The 14,756-nt window shown below is 41.3% G+C and overlaps 1 protein-coding gene across 1 annotated transcript; it reads right to left on the minus strand.

Annotated features, from left to right (window-relative positions):
- Positions 1–3,309: 3,309 nt before the first annotated feature.
- Positions 3,310–13,630, minus strand: LOC124685029 (kinesin-like protein KIN-UB). Its single transcript, XM_047219303.1, has 19 exons — positions 13,604–13,630; positions 12,342–12,442; positions 12,134–12,256; positions 11,061–11,246; positions 10,728–10,949; positions 10,474–10,639; positions 10,185–10,334; positions 9,959–10,047; positions 9,599–9,802; positions 8,986–9,078; positions 8,732–8,863; positions 8,462–8,593; positions 7,902–8,043; positions 7,414–7,506; positions 4,885–5,010; positions 4,670–4,795; positions 4,324–4,467; positions 4,021–4,149; positions 3,310–3,920 (listed from the first exon to the last, which is right to left on the minus strand). Exons 4-19 carry the CDS (start codon positions 11,214–11,216, stop codon positions 3,760–3,762), a joined length of 2,265 nt encoding a protein of 754 aa, XP_047075259.1. The 5' UTR covers positions 11,217–11,246; positions 12,134–12,256; positions 12,342–12,442; positions 13,604–13,630; the 3' UTR covers positions 3,310–3,759.
- Between the last annotated feature and the right edge of the window lie 1,126 nt (positions 13,631–14,756).

Consider the following 14,756-nt stretch of genomic DNA (forward strand, 5'->3'; position numbering starts at 1 on the left):
GAAAGAATTTTAGAGGGGGCAAAGCTATGCTAATTGGAGCAATATTCTTTTTTAAGTGGGGGAAATCACTATTTTGCATGACATATTACAAAGAAAGTCAAAATTGAGTGGGGGCAGCTGCCCCCCTTGGCTTACACGCTGGATCCGCCCCTGCATGGAGGTAGTATTACTAGCACATCCGCCCTAGGATGGACTGGACTCGAGTGAACGAGCGATTAGTTCAATTCAGTGGTTTGTCTGCACTTTTATAGATTCATACAAAGTTAGAACTTGTTTGGTTTAAAGGAACTTTATTGGAATTTTGGAGAATTTAATTCCCTAAGAACTTTGCTTTCGAGTTTGTTTGGTTTATAGGATTTGAAATCATAGAAAATTTTCCTATGGTCCATTTTGCGTGCAATTTCAAATGATTTTTTCCCACTAGATCCAACCACGTGAAAAAATTTCTTCGTTTTTATGAAAACTATGACAGACACATGATCCTTCACAACAGTTCATGTGTTTTCCCATGGGACACAACGAAACCAAATGCAATACTATTTCCCATATCTTTAATAGGATCAAACATGTCATGGCGACAATTCACATGGGCTAACAACCTTCCGTAGCCGACATACAGGAAACTAGGCCGCATACTTATGGATACTGAAATGGAATCTAAATTTTCTTTGGTAACTAAACATGCTCTTAGACGTATTAAAACCTTGTCGGATCATGCCCATATCCTCTGAACAACGGGATCACATAGACCTTAGTGTAAACGCTAATTCTTCAAATTTGAGCTTAGATGGCTACATCGTGATAGTTTTTGCGATATGGTTAAAAAGATGTGGGACAAACCAGGACAAACCCCATCCAAAGGTGGAACAACAAAATGAGCGCTACGCACACTCATATGTTTGGTAATCTCAAAAGTGAAGCTTCGACTTTCATCTATTATGGATGATCTATATGCCTTAGTGGAAAGTCCGTTGTCTAGACAAATAACTGAACTAAAATTCAATCGAGTGTGCATATTGCATGCCTTATGCGGGAGAGGAACTCAAATGGTATTAGCGATCAAAAGCCGAACTTATTCTGGAAGAGGACTCGAATATAAGATACTTCCATAATATTGCAAATGACATACAATGGGAGAAACTTATTCGTTCTCTTTTACAAGATGAGGGCATGGTTGAGGGTCATGAGCAACTCCAATCATATATCACAAATATTGTTAAAAAAATTGTTTGGAGCCTAAGAAGAGGGTAACTTATCTATGGAACAGATAATATTTCCCAAGTTTCTGAAGAGGAAAATGCCCTTCTTACAGCATGATATATAAAGAAAGAAAGAAAAAAAAGGTTGGTTCCCAAATGAGATACAACAAGCCCCCAGGTCCCAATGGCTTTTCAACTGAGTTCTATTGAAAGTTCTGAGATGTCATTAAAATGGATCATCTACATTTGTTCAGCTCCCTTAATGTTGGACAACTAGACTTGTTTCACCTAAATTTCTGTGAGATGATTTTGTTGCCTAAGGTTAACGAAGCAAAAAGGATACAACAATACATGCATATTTGTCTTCTTAATATTAGCTTAAAATAACTTACGATAACCACAACAATTCGGCTAAATTCTGTGTCTGGCTATGTTGTTCGCCCCACACAAACTGAATTTATGTAAGAAAGAAACATCCTAAATGTGGTAGTAATCCTACATGAAACAGTTTTATGGACTACATTGAAAGAAAATTGAGTGGGTTTATATTAAAAATGGATTTTGAAAAAGCATATAACAGAGGCAGGTTTCCTTTGCTCCAACATACTTTCAGAATGAAAGGTTTTCCTGAGGAGGGACGCGCCTTATTCTATAGGTTCGTGACTAGAGGTAGTCTGGCCATTAAAATCAACGACGACGTTGGCAGATACGTCCAAACAAAAAAGTGCTAAGACAAGGTGACCCATTCTCGCCGATGTTATTTAATATAGTGGTTGATATATTAGTTTTCATGATTGAAGGCGCTAAAAAGATGGCCAAATTGAGTGAGTAATTCATGTCTCGTAGATGGTGGACTCTCCAATATATCGGACTCTCTAATATATCCTTCAATACGAGATTGATGATACAATCATCTTCATGAAACATATACAATATGGATGGTAACGTGATCTACTGATTCGTCCTCCATCATCATAGACGATATAGAGTTTCTTGATGATTGCATGTATTTTGTTTTTTCCTTTTGTTTTTTGTTTTTTGCTGAAACATGTTGCAGCTTTGTGCATCTTAGTTACGTAGAGACCGGCTAATGCTTAAAATTTATAAGTAATAAATATCATTTGTCAAAAAAGAATAGCATGCCATTTGATTCCAATGTTTTTCATCTTCCCGGGCTTTTAGCTAGACAGAGAGATGGGATAGTTCGAGGAAAGACTGATTCCTTCTTGTGCTTGTGCCTAGCTGTGTGTGGTATGTGCATGCATGCCCTGCGGGGCTCTCTGTCCTCCTCCACAACCACTCCACTCTGATGATGCCGACCGCCTCTGGGACCCTCCAAAGCTCCTCGCACGCAGATGCATGGCACCTTTTCATGTAGTACCAGTTTCATCTTATTTTAGCAGAGTAAACCCGGCGGTCTCTGTCTATCTCTCGTTGTCATCGTGCCTGCTCACTTTCTTGAAGTTGATGTCGGGGCTGCGTGCAAGCGTGCTTGTCATTATCGCTTAACAAACTGTGCGCTTATCCGCTTCTGTTCTCTACCTGTCGGCTGCACCAGCAGATGCAGACATCTGCACCTCCCACTGTTACAGCCGGATCTCACGGGCCACGGTTCCAGGTACCGCCAAAGACCAAACTAACCAACAATATTTGGATCCCCTTTTGTTACTCCAAGACGCCGACTGTAACGCAGGAATCTCATGAACCTATTACTGTCACACACTGGCAGCTGTATCGGTACCCGCACTACTCTGCAGCGGAAGAACTCAAGATCCACGTATGGCCAAATTTGAGACATCATCTCTGCAGATTTCCAGCATCCTGAGAGATACACAAATGGTGTACAGCTTCGTTACTTCGCTCGTCAACATACTGCCAGAGTTACAGGGTTTGCAAAATGCAGTGTTATCCATAGCTTAACAGTGACAAATATAAGCCTCTATCACACGCATATATCAGCAGCAGTTTAGCGGGACAGCTCAACTACTCAAGATATCAACGGAGTAACATGAACCTGGAAAACATGGTGCAGCCGTGATGGCCATCTGCCAATATGCAATACTTTCATTCATGCTTTCGTCCAAAGACAAACAAGGAAAGAATCCAACTAATTAACATCACTCTTTTGCAGTATCAAGTTACAGCCAAAGAAGGGCTACTGTACAATTAATACAAGTATATATATAGTTCAAGGCCACAAGTCTACCTAGCTATCTGCAGCCTCTCACTCCCCCATATTGAACCACACTCCTGGTGGCCTTAGTGGATTTTACAACAATTATAATTTTACAAACTACATCAAAGTAAACCTGTCGCATGCTAGGATCTGAATAAATGAATGGCCACCAAGAGTTTTCAACTGCCCCTCAGTTGGACAAAAATGGATCTTGGGGAGAACAAATGTGCAAACTCTTGCCGGTTGAGACAAACAGGTCCGGTGCCCGCCTGTGTATGCTTGTGAAAACTGGGTCTATCAAGGGTCGGTATGCTTGACTACCAGCACTTGCTGAACAGCGCCTCATCTTCTATGTGAGACCAGTCACATCTTTCGGTTAATTCATCAGCATTCTATTCGTAATCTTCTCATCTCTGATTGAAGAGTGGGGCTGGATGTCAATGTGCGGTATGCTAACATCCTTATATCTTCTCGAGAACAGTCCCTCGAGATCCGAACAAGTTCCCATAGTGCACCTTCACTCACGATATCCTTTGCATTCACCTCTGCAGAAAACCAAATTAACACAACATGCATAGGATCATGCAAAATATAGCGATTACTATGACAAGAACATTGAGCGTGTGAGATAGAAAGAGCAACAACCATGTTGTGCCAGATGGCAGAGTGCAAGCTCAATGTGCCGCCTAATTGGAGCAGCTTCATTATTCGCATTTTTTACAATCCAAGGAAGGGCCCCATCATCCACCAACAATGATCTCCCCACCTTGTTTCCTGATGGAAAACAAGTATATACATCTTAGTTGCATGAAAGATCGATCTCGACAGAATTTTGTGGCACTTCAATGCTTTAAGGATCTAGCCAAAATGCTTCTCCTAAGAATGCAGGCATATTGTACAGAGCTTAAATGAACTTGGAAGTCTATATCAGTACTATAGGTTCATTACCTTGAGTAGCTGCTCTAGATTCGCATTTTGCAAAGTTAGCAATGCCACGAGCAACTTGAGCGAGGACATCTGGATGGCCACACTTGACCATTCCTAGCAATGCTTTAATGCCACCTTCTCCCCTCAAACGAGCTTGCAATTTGTCTGGTTAAAGGGAAATGAGAAGTTAAGTATATCCCCTTTAACAAGATGACCATTTCTGCCAATATACTATTCAAGTTGTGTTCCCAGAAGAAATAAGAATAGTTTGGATAATCAAGCCTTAAATTGGATGGTCCTGGTGTTTTATTTAGTTCATATCTTTCAATACATTAAACTCCTAGGAGAAACTAGAAGAATAGGTTACCGTTGCCACACAGGTTAGCAATAGCTCCAGCCACCATTCTTAGAGTTTGTGGGTCCTCCGCATCAGATGCTGTCATTGACAATAAGGTTACACCACCTTGAGCCATTATAAGATCTTGATTTGTTTCTGCATATGTAGATTGCAATAACATAATTAGACAGATATCTACCAAAGAAAAAACTTTCCTTTTGTGGACTATGTCACTACTCACTAACCATTCATTGCAAGATTAGCTATAGCTCCTGCTGCTACTCTGCGTATGGTCTCATCCTCAGAGCTCCTGAGCAGCATTAGGAGGGAAGTAAGCCCCCCTGCTTCTACAATCTTTTCTTGATTTGCCTCTGAAATATGCAAGGTCGATACAGTTAGCTCCCAATTATGTGAAATTGGCACATATACATATGATGTTCGGAGGGAAAACAAATAAATGCAGTTATTTGCAAGTTGAGTCCAACAATTGGAAATCCGACATGAGCAAGGAAGCATTACCCATCGCACAAAATATTGCATATCACAAAAAACATTGATGTTCAATGCCAGGACTAATTATTGAAGCATAAACAGAAAAATCATGCTACAGCATCATTGTGACGATGTGCTTCGGAGTAGAGATGCTTTATTTAAATAAATGATGTTGCATGCTTAAACTTAGATGTTAGTCCATGACAATAAAATATTCTGTAGGGTTGGATATGCATAACATTATGTTGCGATATACATTACCACACACAAGCTTTCTCCCTGTTACATACGCCTCGACAATAATTAAGCTGTCCATACTTGGAAGCTCAGATAATAAGGAATTTGTTCTTGCATGTCATTTTCAGTAATTCTTACATGTGTTATAGGTACTGAACCGAGACGCATACACCTAACTTCTCTCTAATTTATTAACTAAGCCAAAATCCTACATTCATGCATCTTTAACAAACCATTATCAAACTTATTAAGACTCCTGCATTCTTCTATTTTCTAACAGAAGAATTAGTGTCCGCGATGATGATGGGTTTCCAAAGAATTAGTACCATGACTGTACTTGCTATTGAAGTGCTAAGAACAGAGTGCTTTAAAATGAAGGAATCAAAACTTATACCCATTTAAGAACTGATGGTTTCTTTGAAAGTAAAGACGAAACACAGATGTACAAAACCCACAAAGCCCGACCCAAAGTGGGAAGACTCCTTCAGGGGATGAGCTTAAGCTCAACACTGATGGCAGTTTCAGCACTGAAACTCGATCAGGGGGGTGGGGTTTTATTCTGCGCAACTCTGACGGTGAAGCCTTGGGTGCAGGTGCCGGATCGATGCAGTTTGTATATGATGCACTCCATTCTGAAGCTGCAGCTTGCCTTGCTGGTATACAGTGGTCTGGTTCTTGGGGTATAAGTAGAATCCAAGTGGAGACTGATTCACAAAAGCTTGTTGAAGCCATTACGACGAATGCCCATGATTTGTCCGTCAATGGTCATCTCTTCCGGGAGATAAAGTTCTATGCTAGTTGAATTTCTCTAGTTTTTCCATTAAGTATCGCCCAAGGGCTTGTAATAAAGTTGCGGACGCTCTAGCGACGTACGGTGCAAATTTAGGTGACCGATCCCCAGCCGGATGGTGCACCTGAATTTGTTCATGGTTTAGTGGCCACCGATCTTGCTGTGCTCACCAGTTAATGGAGATTTCCATCTCAAAAAAAAAAAAGACAAAACGCAGATAGTTTTGGCTTCTAGAAATGGGAATGATGAGTATGACTGTAGCAAGAGGAAACTAGGACTATTATGTTGTAGGCCACCATCCTTCAGTATTCCTAGGGAGTCAAGATGACTGCCACCGGGGACGTCAGCGGCGCTGCGACCATCTTTATGGCTGCAGGCGAGCAATCCTGCCTGAGACCAAGCATGGCAGCCCAGACAGCAGTTGACATTGCCTCCAACTCCATGCCCATCAGAGCTGGTGACGTGTGCAGAATGCAAATCCTGACATTGCCTCCATGCCCATCAGAGCTGGTGACGTGTGCAGAATGCAAATCCGCTGCTGACAGCCGAGGACACCACCGGCCAGCAGTGCCGTGTTTACCGCAATCAGCTTGGACACTAGAAATATAGTCCTGCTCCTCTGTCCAGATCTTCATTGAAAATCCAAACCTATGTAGTTGATCATTGGTATTTGATGACTAGATTTATTTTGTGAGACATATTAGAAATATGGTTTTTGCACTATCACGGCTTGGCTTGCACACTGTTCAAAAAATCGTCCGATTCAACGATTAATCGCCCGATTAATCCCTATTCAGTGGTCACCGATTAGCCGATAAACTCATTTATCACCCGATTAACCCATTTATCGTCCAATTAATCGGCCGATTTGCCTATTAATTGCTAATCGTCAGCCGACCGAGTTAACCCCGATAAGCGATTTCCTCAACATTGGGCTTGCACATAGACGACAAATGAAGCATTTTTTTTCTTTTGTGTTTTCTGGTGTGAAGCAAAAAAATTGAATAAGAGATTTTTGTCATTTAGCAACGTACTTGATTATTTGTACACATTAATATTTTCTTGCAAATAAGGAACAACTTTATTTGACCTGTACACTAAATTTTGTACATTGGTTGACATGTGCATTGCATGTACGCAATAGCTAGTTATTTCAAACAAGTATATGACAGTAAAACATACCCGTACAACAAATGCAACTCTGGCACCCAAAAGATAGCAGTTTTATATCTAATCAAAAACTTGTGAAGCTTACCTTCAGCTGCTAGATTTGCGACAACTTTCACTGCATGAACACGGACATCAGGCTCTTCCGACTCAAGCAATGACAGTATCTTCTGTAAACCAACTGAAACAGTTCGGGAAGAAACTTTAATCAAAAGATCAATAGAATCAGAGATGTCAATCAGTTGGAATGACACTAATACTTAAGAATAAACAAAGGTAAAAAACATTTTACAGGTTCTGTCATGGTTCAAATCACTATTCTCATTATTTTTAGAAAAAGGAATAGTTTGCGCCACTTTTCATAGCCAGAAAAATAAGCTAATCATTTGGTTTTACAATGTGGGGATATCTTTCAAGAACTAGAGGGTCAAATGAAGCATATTTAGGGGTAAGCATGACTGAGTCAGGTGTAGAACCAAAACCAGTGTCAGAAAAATTGGCCTATTTGAAAATTTCTAGACTGTAGAAAATACTTCCATCTCAAGAAACAGCAAATTAGTGATAACTGATAAATACCTTGTTCAAAGAGTTTAGCGACTGGTGCCTTGGGTCCATTGCTCTGCTCTCTAGGCTGCGAACTCCGAGTATGAGACATCAAGGAATCTAGCCCAGGAAATATTTTCCCAGGACCATCTCCTGTGTCAAGGCTCATTCTTGTCTGACAAGAAGAAATTAAAATTAAGAAAAAAGCATTATGGATCTCAGGGAAGTACCAGCTACCAATTAAAAGTAAAGAATCGAAATAATTTCCCACAAAACTTCAGATGCGCTAAATAAGACAGTATAATTCAACGTAACAGCAAAGGCTACATGTCAAGAAATATTAATGAGTTTGCTTCAACTGAAATTGGCTGGCCAAAGAATATGCTAATCATTTTGTTAAGTTTTGAAACATTAGAAAAAAATAATATGATTGCTTTGCTTTTCTGAGCTATGCATTACAGTGTTGAAACTTAAAGCAGTAACCAATTAAATATATGAATAAATTGATACTTCACTTATTAATAATTTCACATCTATCTAGAAATCAGAAACATCAATAACATATAATTTGCATCAGCAGTAACAACTCCTACCTCATCAGCATCCAGACTTAATTGCATTAACTGACTTTTCAAAACAGCTATTTCTTCTTCAAATTTGTCTTTTTGGCTAGCTTCAGTATCCAGCATTCTCCGGAGTTTCACAACTTCAGCAGTAGCTGTAGCCTACAACACAAAAATAAGGTTAGCAGCTATAAGGACATCAAGGTACGAATTTATTCCAGATATAATAATATTTTCTAGTGCAATAATTGATTACTACGGTCATGTTGTTAGAACTAAATATTGACACTTTGACAATACCTCCATCTTTTTCCAGTGCAACAATTGATTCCTAAGGTCGTTGGACTCATCTTCAGCAGATTGTCGTAACATTTTCTCATTCTGCAGTAAGTCATGCACATCACCATTTGATGTAGACTCGGTCTCTTTAACCTAGATTTAAAAATTGCATGAGTAATCATATGTAGTTTTAACAATAACAGATGCTTAAAGATGAACACACAACTGATAAAATAATAAATAGGTAAAGCTGATCTAAACATGTACAGATGTACCTCTTTCTTGGGTGATTGTTGGTGTACTTTCCACTTCTCCTCTAGTATCTTAATAGAATCCAAGTATTCTTGATGGTACTTCATTTTCTCATTCTGTGTTAAGAAACCACACAGCTAAAATTAATACCAAATGAAGTTCCAGTCAAGCATGCTAGAGCCATGTAATGATTTAGGAGCCTTTAAGATGAAAAGATTGACACTGTATTTCTTAGCTAATACACAAAACATTTCCGAAATAAACATTGGCTTCTTTGTGTTATAAACGTATACTGTTATGGTACTTATTCCAGATCAAATTCGTGTTTGGAGAGACTTGATCAGGAGTCCGTTGGATGATGGAAGAGTTGAGAAAATTGAGGAGACCAGAGACGGAAAGGTATAAACAAGCTATTAATTCAGGCATTTTAAGATTCAAAGTACTTTATAATGCAAATCCAAGACAAACGTTAGTTATAGGTTTTCAGAAATTAAGACTACTGGTGTCCCAGATATATTATTCTCTAACAATAAATTAAAAACGTACAAGAAAAAGTGTTCTCATGGAAGTCAACACAACACCCAAGTTTGGTTTGCATCAATACACAATAAAAGTAAATATCTAATGGAAGCAAACCTCTAGAGCAATTTTGCATTCTCGTTCAGCCTCAACGATACGGCATTGAGCTTCTGTTGTTATTCGTTCAACTTCATCATCAAAATATTTCCGTTGCCTTTCATTTTCTGCGATTAACTTATCCAGTTCAATATCAAGTCTCCTACACAAGCTTTTGTAGTCAAATTCTTCCTTCAATTTCACCATGTTCTGAACCTTCATTGCCTAGAATGAAATATCAAAGAAAATGTTATTCCACAAGCAAAGCAAATAGAAACAAGTTAGTACACTTCCATGCAATCATGAGATGGCCAGCTGGTCAATCTTCCGCAAGATGGAAGAAATTAAAACCATTAAATGTATCATAGTGTAAAGTCATACTCTTTGTCCAAACATTATTGTACTTGTAGTCTCCCCCCTGTGTCTTGGAGATGGACCGATTGTCACAACTAATGATGTTCGTGCAGTGCCTATGAAATCCAATAGCAGAAGCACCAGTCAGAACAATTTACTGTGATAGGCAACAAGGTGTACAAGGATATGCCTTACTAGAGGTCTAGGTATGCCACAATGTTACTTTTACTTTGATAAAACCGCTGATATTTACCTCCAAATGAATCTTTGAGCAATCTAGTAAGCTTGGAATCACGAACAGGAACATGTGCGCTGCTTTCAGCAAGTGCATTGATGCATTTTCCAAGTGAACTTAGAGACAAGTTGATAGACTTTGCCTCTTCTAATGTGTGACCTTCACTTCCTGCAAACATCAGTATTCAATTTTATAAGATTGTAAACTATAGTAACAGCTATTATCTCAAGTTCTAATAGAAATGTATGAAGACGTAGTAATATCAAGAAAAAGATGCGCCAATCTTTATCACTGAGAATGCACTCACCAGATTTGTCTATGCGCTCAGATCCTGCCAGGTCTACAACTACAAGCTTGCTTTTCCTAACAATAGGTGGTCGCAACGACCCCATCATGGAAGAAGAATGCCCATTTTCAGCAGACATACTAACATCCATTTCATTCCTACCTTTCACAGCCCTTCTGACATTGACCTTCAACAAAGGTATCACGAAAAGTCAAACAAAAACAATAATCATAACCATGAGTTGATAGGCAGTGTATCAAGGAACATTCAATTACCATAAGGATTGCATGACTACGAGAAGATTCTGTATTCATTTTCGTGTTTGCAGCAGCACGGTGAGCCTCGCCAATTCTTAAAAGATCCATAAAGCTCTTTTGGTCTCTAACTTCAACAACTGTAGCCCCTGGCAATGAAACATCACCTGTCCTTGGATCTTCTACAATAGCTATGTTATCATTTACAGGATCAAGGAGATCTTGTATCATTTCCATATACAACTGTATCAACCAACCAATATTCAGTTACGATCCGAGTGCAATACAGATTTGAAAGCACACGGTCAATTAGGAAAAATAAAATACAATAAACTGAAGCCAGGAATAACAAACCTGTAAATAAGATAATGATATTGTATCAGTCTCTGGTGTTATATCAGCTAGAATATCCTCCATTGCACGGACCATAATTCCTCGTGCAGCAGTATCTTCATCACCAAGTCTTCCAAGCGTAAAAGTCTTGCCAGTACCAGTCTGCCCATATGCCATGACAGTACCATTATATCCCTCCAGAACACTCTGCAAAACACATAGAGCATAATGTTGATACAGCCATTGCTAAGAAAGTAACAAAACAACAGGAGTCAGACTAACAGCCATGGACAGTAAAATTCCAAGAGCTTCGCGCTCCATCCTATCATGGCAACTACTCTGCAAGTCCTTTAATTCGAAAACATAGGGCATCTTTCGTTTTGTTAAGACAAACTTTTGACCAACAATTTTTTTCGAGAAAACGCGAAGGACCTTTGCGTTTCATTTCATTGAATAGAAAGAGTTTGTTACATTCCTCCTAGGAAGGAGAGTTTACAGAGCTAACAAAGATGTCAATGTACATCTCAGGTTTCTGGCAACACTATTCTCACGCCCTTGGCGCTAGCCTTAGCCCAGAGCCTAGCTTCTTCCTTGATGCGTGAGGCGAGCATGCTGATTGATGGCTGAGCACCCTCAAACACACACTCATTGCGCATTTTCCATAGCATCCAAGGAATGAGTAGGGCTGCCAAAGGCGAGGTCCTTGTGCAGACACTTAACTTTCGACCAACAATTACTCGATTGATAAGTGGTTTATGTGATATAAAATGACAATCATAAGAAAATACATTCGGAAATGATTCTCGTGGCCTCAATTTCATGACAAGTGGAAGGTTTAGATCCCATTACGTGTCCAACACTGAAATCAAAAGTAATTTGCAATTTTGGTAAGAATGTTTATCAACGTAAATATTAAAGCCAAAGGGGAAAAAAGCATGCAACACACAAATATATGTTGTTTCTTGGACATTTCTCTAAAAGAACAAGCTAATGTGAATACCAGTAACCATAGAAAGCAAAAAAGTTGACAAGGCTATACCGTAGACAGCAGAAAGGATAACAAGATTATACTCTAGAAGGTAAGGTTCATATACCTCCACAACTGGTTTGGCAACAACTTCGTACACTCTCTTCTGTGAAGAAAACTCTGTCAGCACTTCATCGAATTCAAATGTGTCTGACTCCCAATTGTTTTTACGAAGCTTTAGTCTTTTGAGCTTCATATGAAATTTCATCCAGTTAGGCCATAGGAAAATAAGACAGAATCATTTTTCATGCGCTAAACTGAACAGGAGACCAAACCTCTGGCTGGAGTTCAACACAATCAGCAAAGTCAGCATCTGCCGCCTGTTCTTCTGCATTCCGAGGCCTAAGCCTTACAGCAACTCTAACTCTACTGGAAACTGCCAGTAAATGGCGGAGGAGGAATTAAGATATTTCAATTTTTTTACAAAAATGTAGATGCTCTAGGTAAAATAAATATTCCCACACGCATACATGCAAATTAACTTACGAATTTGGATTGAATATGTCAGGCAAAATTAAAGCACATCGTGCAATAAAATTTATAGGAAAAGATGCATCTTATCTCATAATCATACGAGAACTATGTCCATGATTTCGGCAAGTAAGGTTTTCTAATATGTCAAGCTAATACAAACCAATCACTACACAGCGATTTCTCTACAAACTAGCACACTTTCCAGACATGGTAGGTGAATTTTCTACTTGGACTGCCGGAATAACTAGGCAAGAGAACATCGGGAAAACAGAAGAAAAGTTGCAGCACAATTCCTGGCACAAGGCCCAATTGCAGAACGTTTGAAAGCATGAAGTTAGAAAGCAACTTGAAAAATTGCCAGTGGAGTTTAGCCAGAAACAAAAAAACTGAAGAAAAACAGAGTTGTCGCCATTTGTTTGGCTTAGATTTTTCGTAAGCAAGCAGGTGTGATGCGCCACGAAATGATCATTTAGATGCAAATCTACCAAACCGTGTACGATTCACAGTTGTCCGGTGTGCAAGATAAATTGGAACGGTAGGTGGCGGCTGTAAAGCAAAGAGGAGGACGAACAGCATGGTCCTAGCGCAACTAAGTCTGCACCTACAATGTCGTCTCTTGAGAGGAACCTCCCTTGTAATGTGAAAAATAAACAAGCAGGATCCGGTGTGATTTTTTTTTTTCCGAATATCCAAGGATTTGATGATCCAATCCCCATTCCCCGGACGCGGCGCAGCCAGTAGAGTTTCTGTACGGTGTAAGCGTTCTGCAGCTACGTTACATCGTTCCAAGCAAGCTGCTGTCGGCGCCGTTACTGAACGAGGTCGGCCGAAAAATCTGAGGAGATTCGCCCTCCCGATCGCAGCTATCCCAGATGGAGCAAGTGTTGTGAAGGTACATCACGCGGAGGAACTTGGTCGCGTCGCCGAATCAGACTCGGCAGAGCATTGCGGGGTCGGGCGGCGGCGGCAGATTCATCTAGCAGCGAGCCCAACGGGCAAATGTAGATCAACAGAAATCCAAATCCAAATCCAAATCGGGATCCCGTTGGAAGCAAAGACCCACCTCCGGAGTCGGACGAGGCGCGGCCGCCGCCGCCGGCGGCGGGGAGCGGGCCGGAGCTGGTGCGGCGGTAGGCGGCGCCGCCGGCGGAGGCGGAGAGGCGCGGCTTGCCGGCGGCGGCCTTGGGGGTGGCGGCGGAGCCCTGCTGCCTGTCCATCTTGGCGCCGGCCCTGGCCCCGCCATTCCTCGCGCCGCTGGCCATCTTAGGTAGGTAGATGGGCGGGCGCGGCGGCAGCGAGGGGTCACGGGGGGCGGGTGAGCCGGGGGGGAGGGAGGAGGAGCACGGGGACGGAGGCCGGGGGATAAATGCGGAGGGGGAGGAGCGGGGCCCGCCGGCCGGCGAGGAGGAGTGGCGGTGGTGTCGCTCGCGCGCGGGCGGGCTGTGGCAGCTGGGTTGGTGGGCGGAGCACGAGCAAGGTGAGGGAGAGCCCGAAGCCAGCCCCGAATGGACTTGTGCCATTGTGTGTCGCGTCGTGCTGGTGGGGCCCACGTCCGGTGGGACCGCGTGGGGGATTCTGGTCCCACCTGGCGGTGAGAGGGCGTTTGAATCAGGCTGCCTGCCTCTCTTTGGGTTTTGGGTGGGGTAAAGACAAGTGTGTGCCTGCCTAAAGCTGTTACTGCTGTACCTTGATCAGGATTAACCTGATGACGCCCAGTGGAGGGGAAGTGGTTCGAAAAAACTGGTGCAACTTTTGAGAGCCTTTGCAATCTTACAATAGCTTTTCTAAAAATCAATACCATATGTTTATAACAAACAGTACATTGTAGATCCGGCGAAGGATCGTACCTACAGCATTGTAATCTTCCAATAACACCACTGATGTCGGGAAAAAGATTCTAGTCGTCGAACGAAGATCACTTATTGCAAACGATGACATATTCATTGAGGCGGAAACCAAGAAGAAGAATAAGGCCATCAAACTCTAATCTAATCTATGAAAATACTACTTTAATAAAAAAAAACTCCACGCATAAATCGGGTTCTCCACCCCTCCTGACATCGGCGAGGCCGCCGGAGGAGGAAGAACAGATCTACCATGGAGGCGGAGGTGGAGGAGAGGCTAGGGTTTAAGGAGGCGACGTTATTTTTTCCTCTATACTTGTTAAGATGTCAAGCACAATTCCACTTAATTAACAAAGAGGCATAAACGAGGAA

Source organism: Lolium rigidum, chromosome 1 (assembly GCF_022539505.1).
Source record: "Lolium rigidum isolate FL_2022 chromosome 1, APGP_CSIRO_Lrig_0.1, whole genome shotgun sequence".
Taxonomy (NCBI): Eukaryota; Viridiplantae; Streptophyta; class Magnoliopsida; order Poales; family Poaceae; genus Lolium; species Lolium rigidum.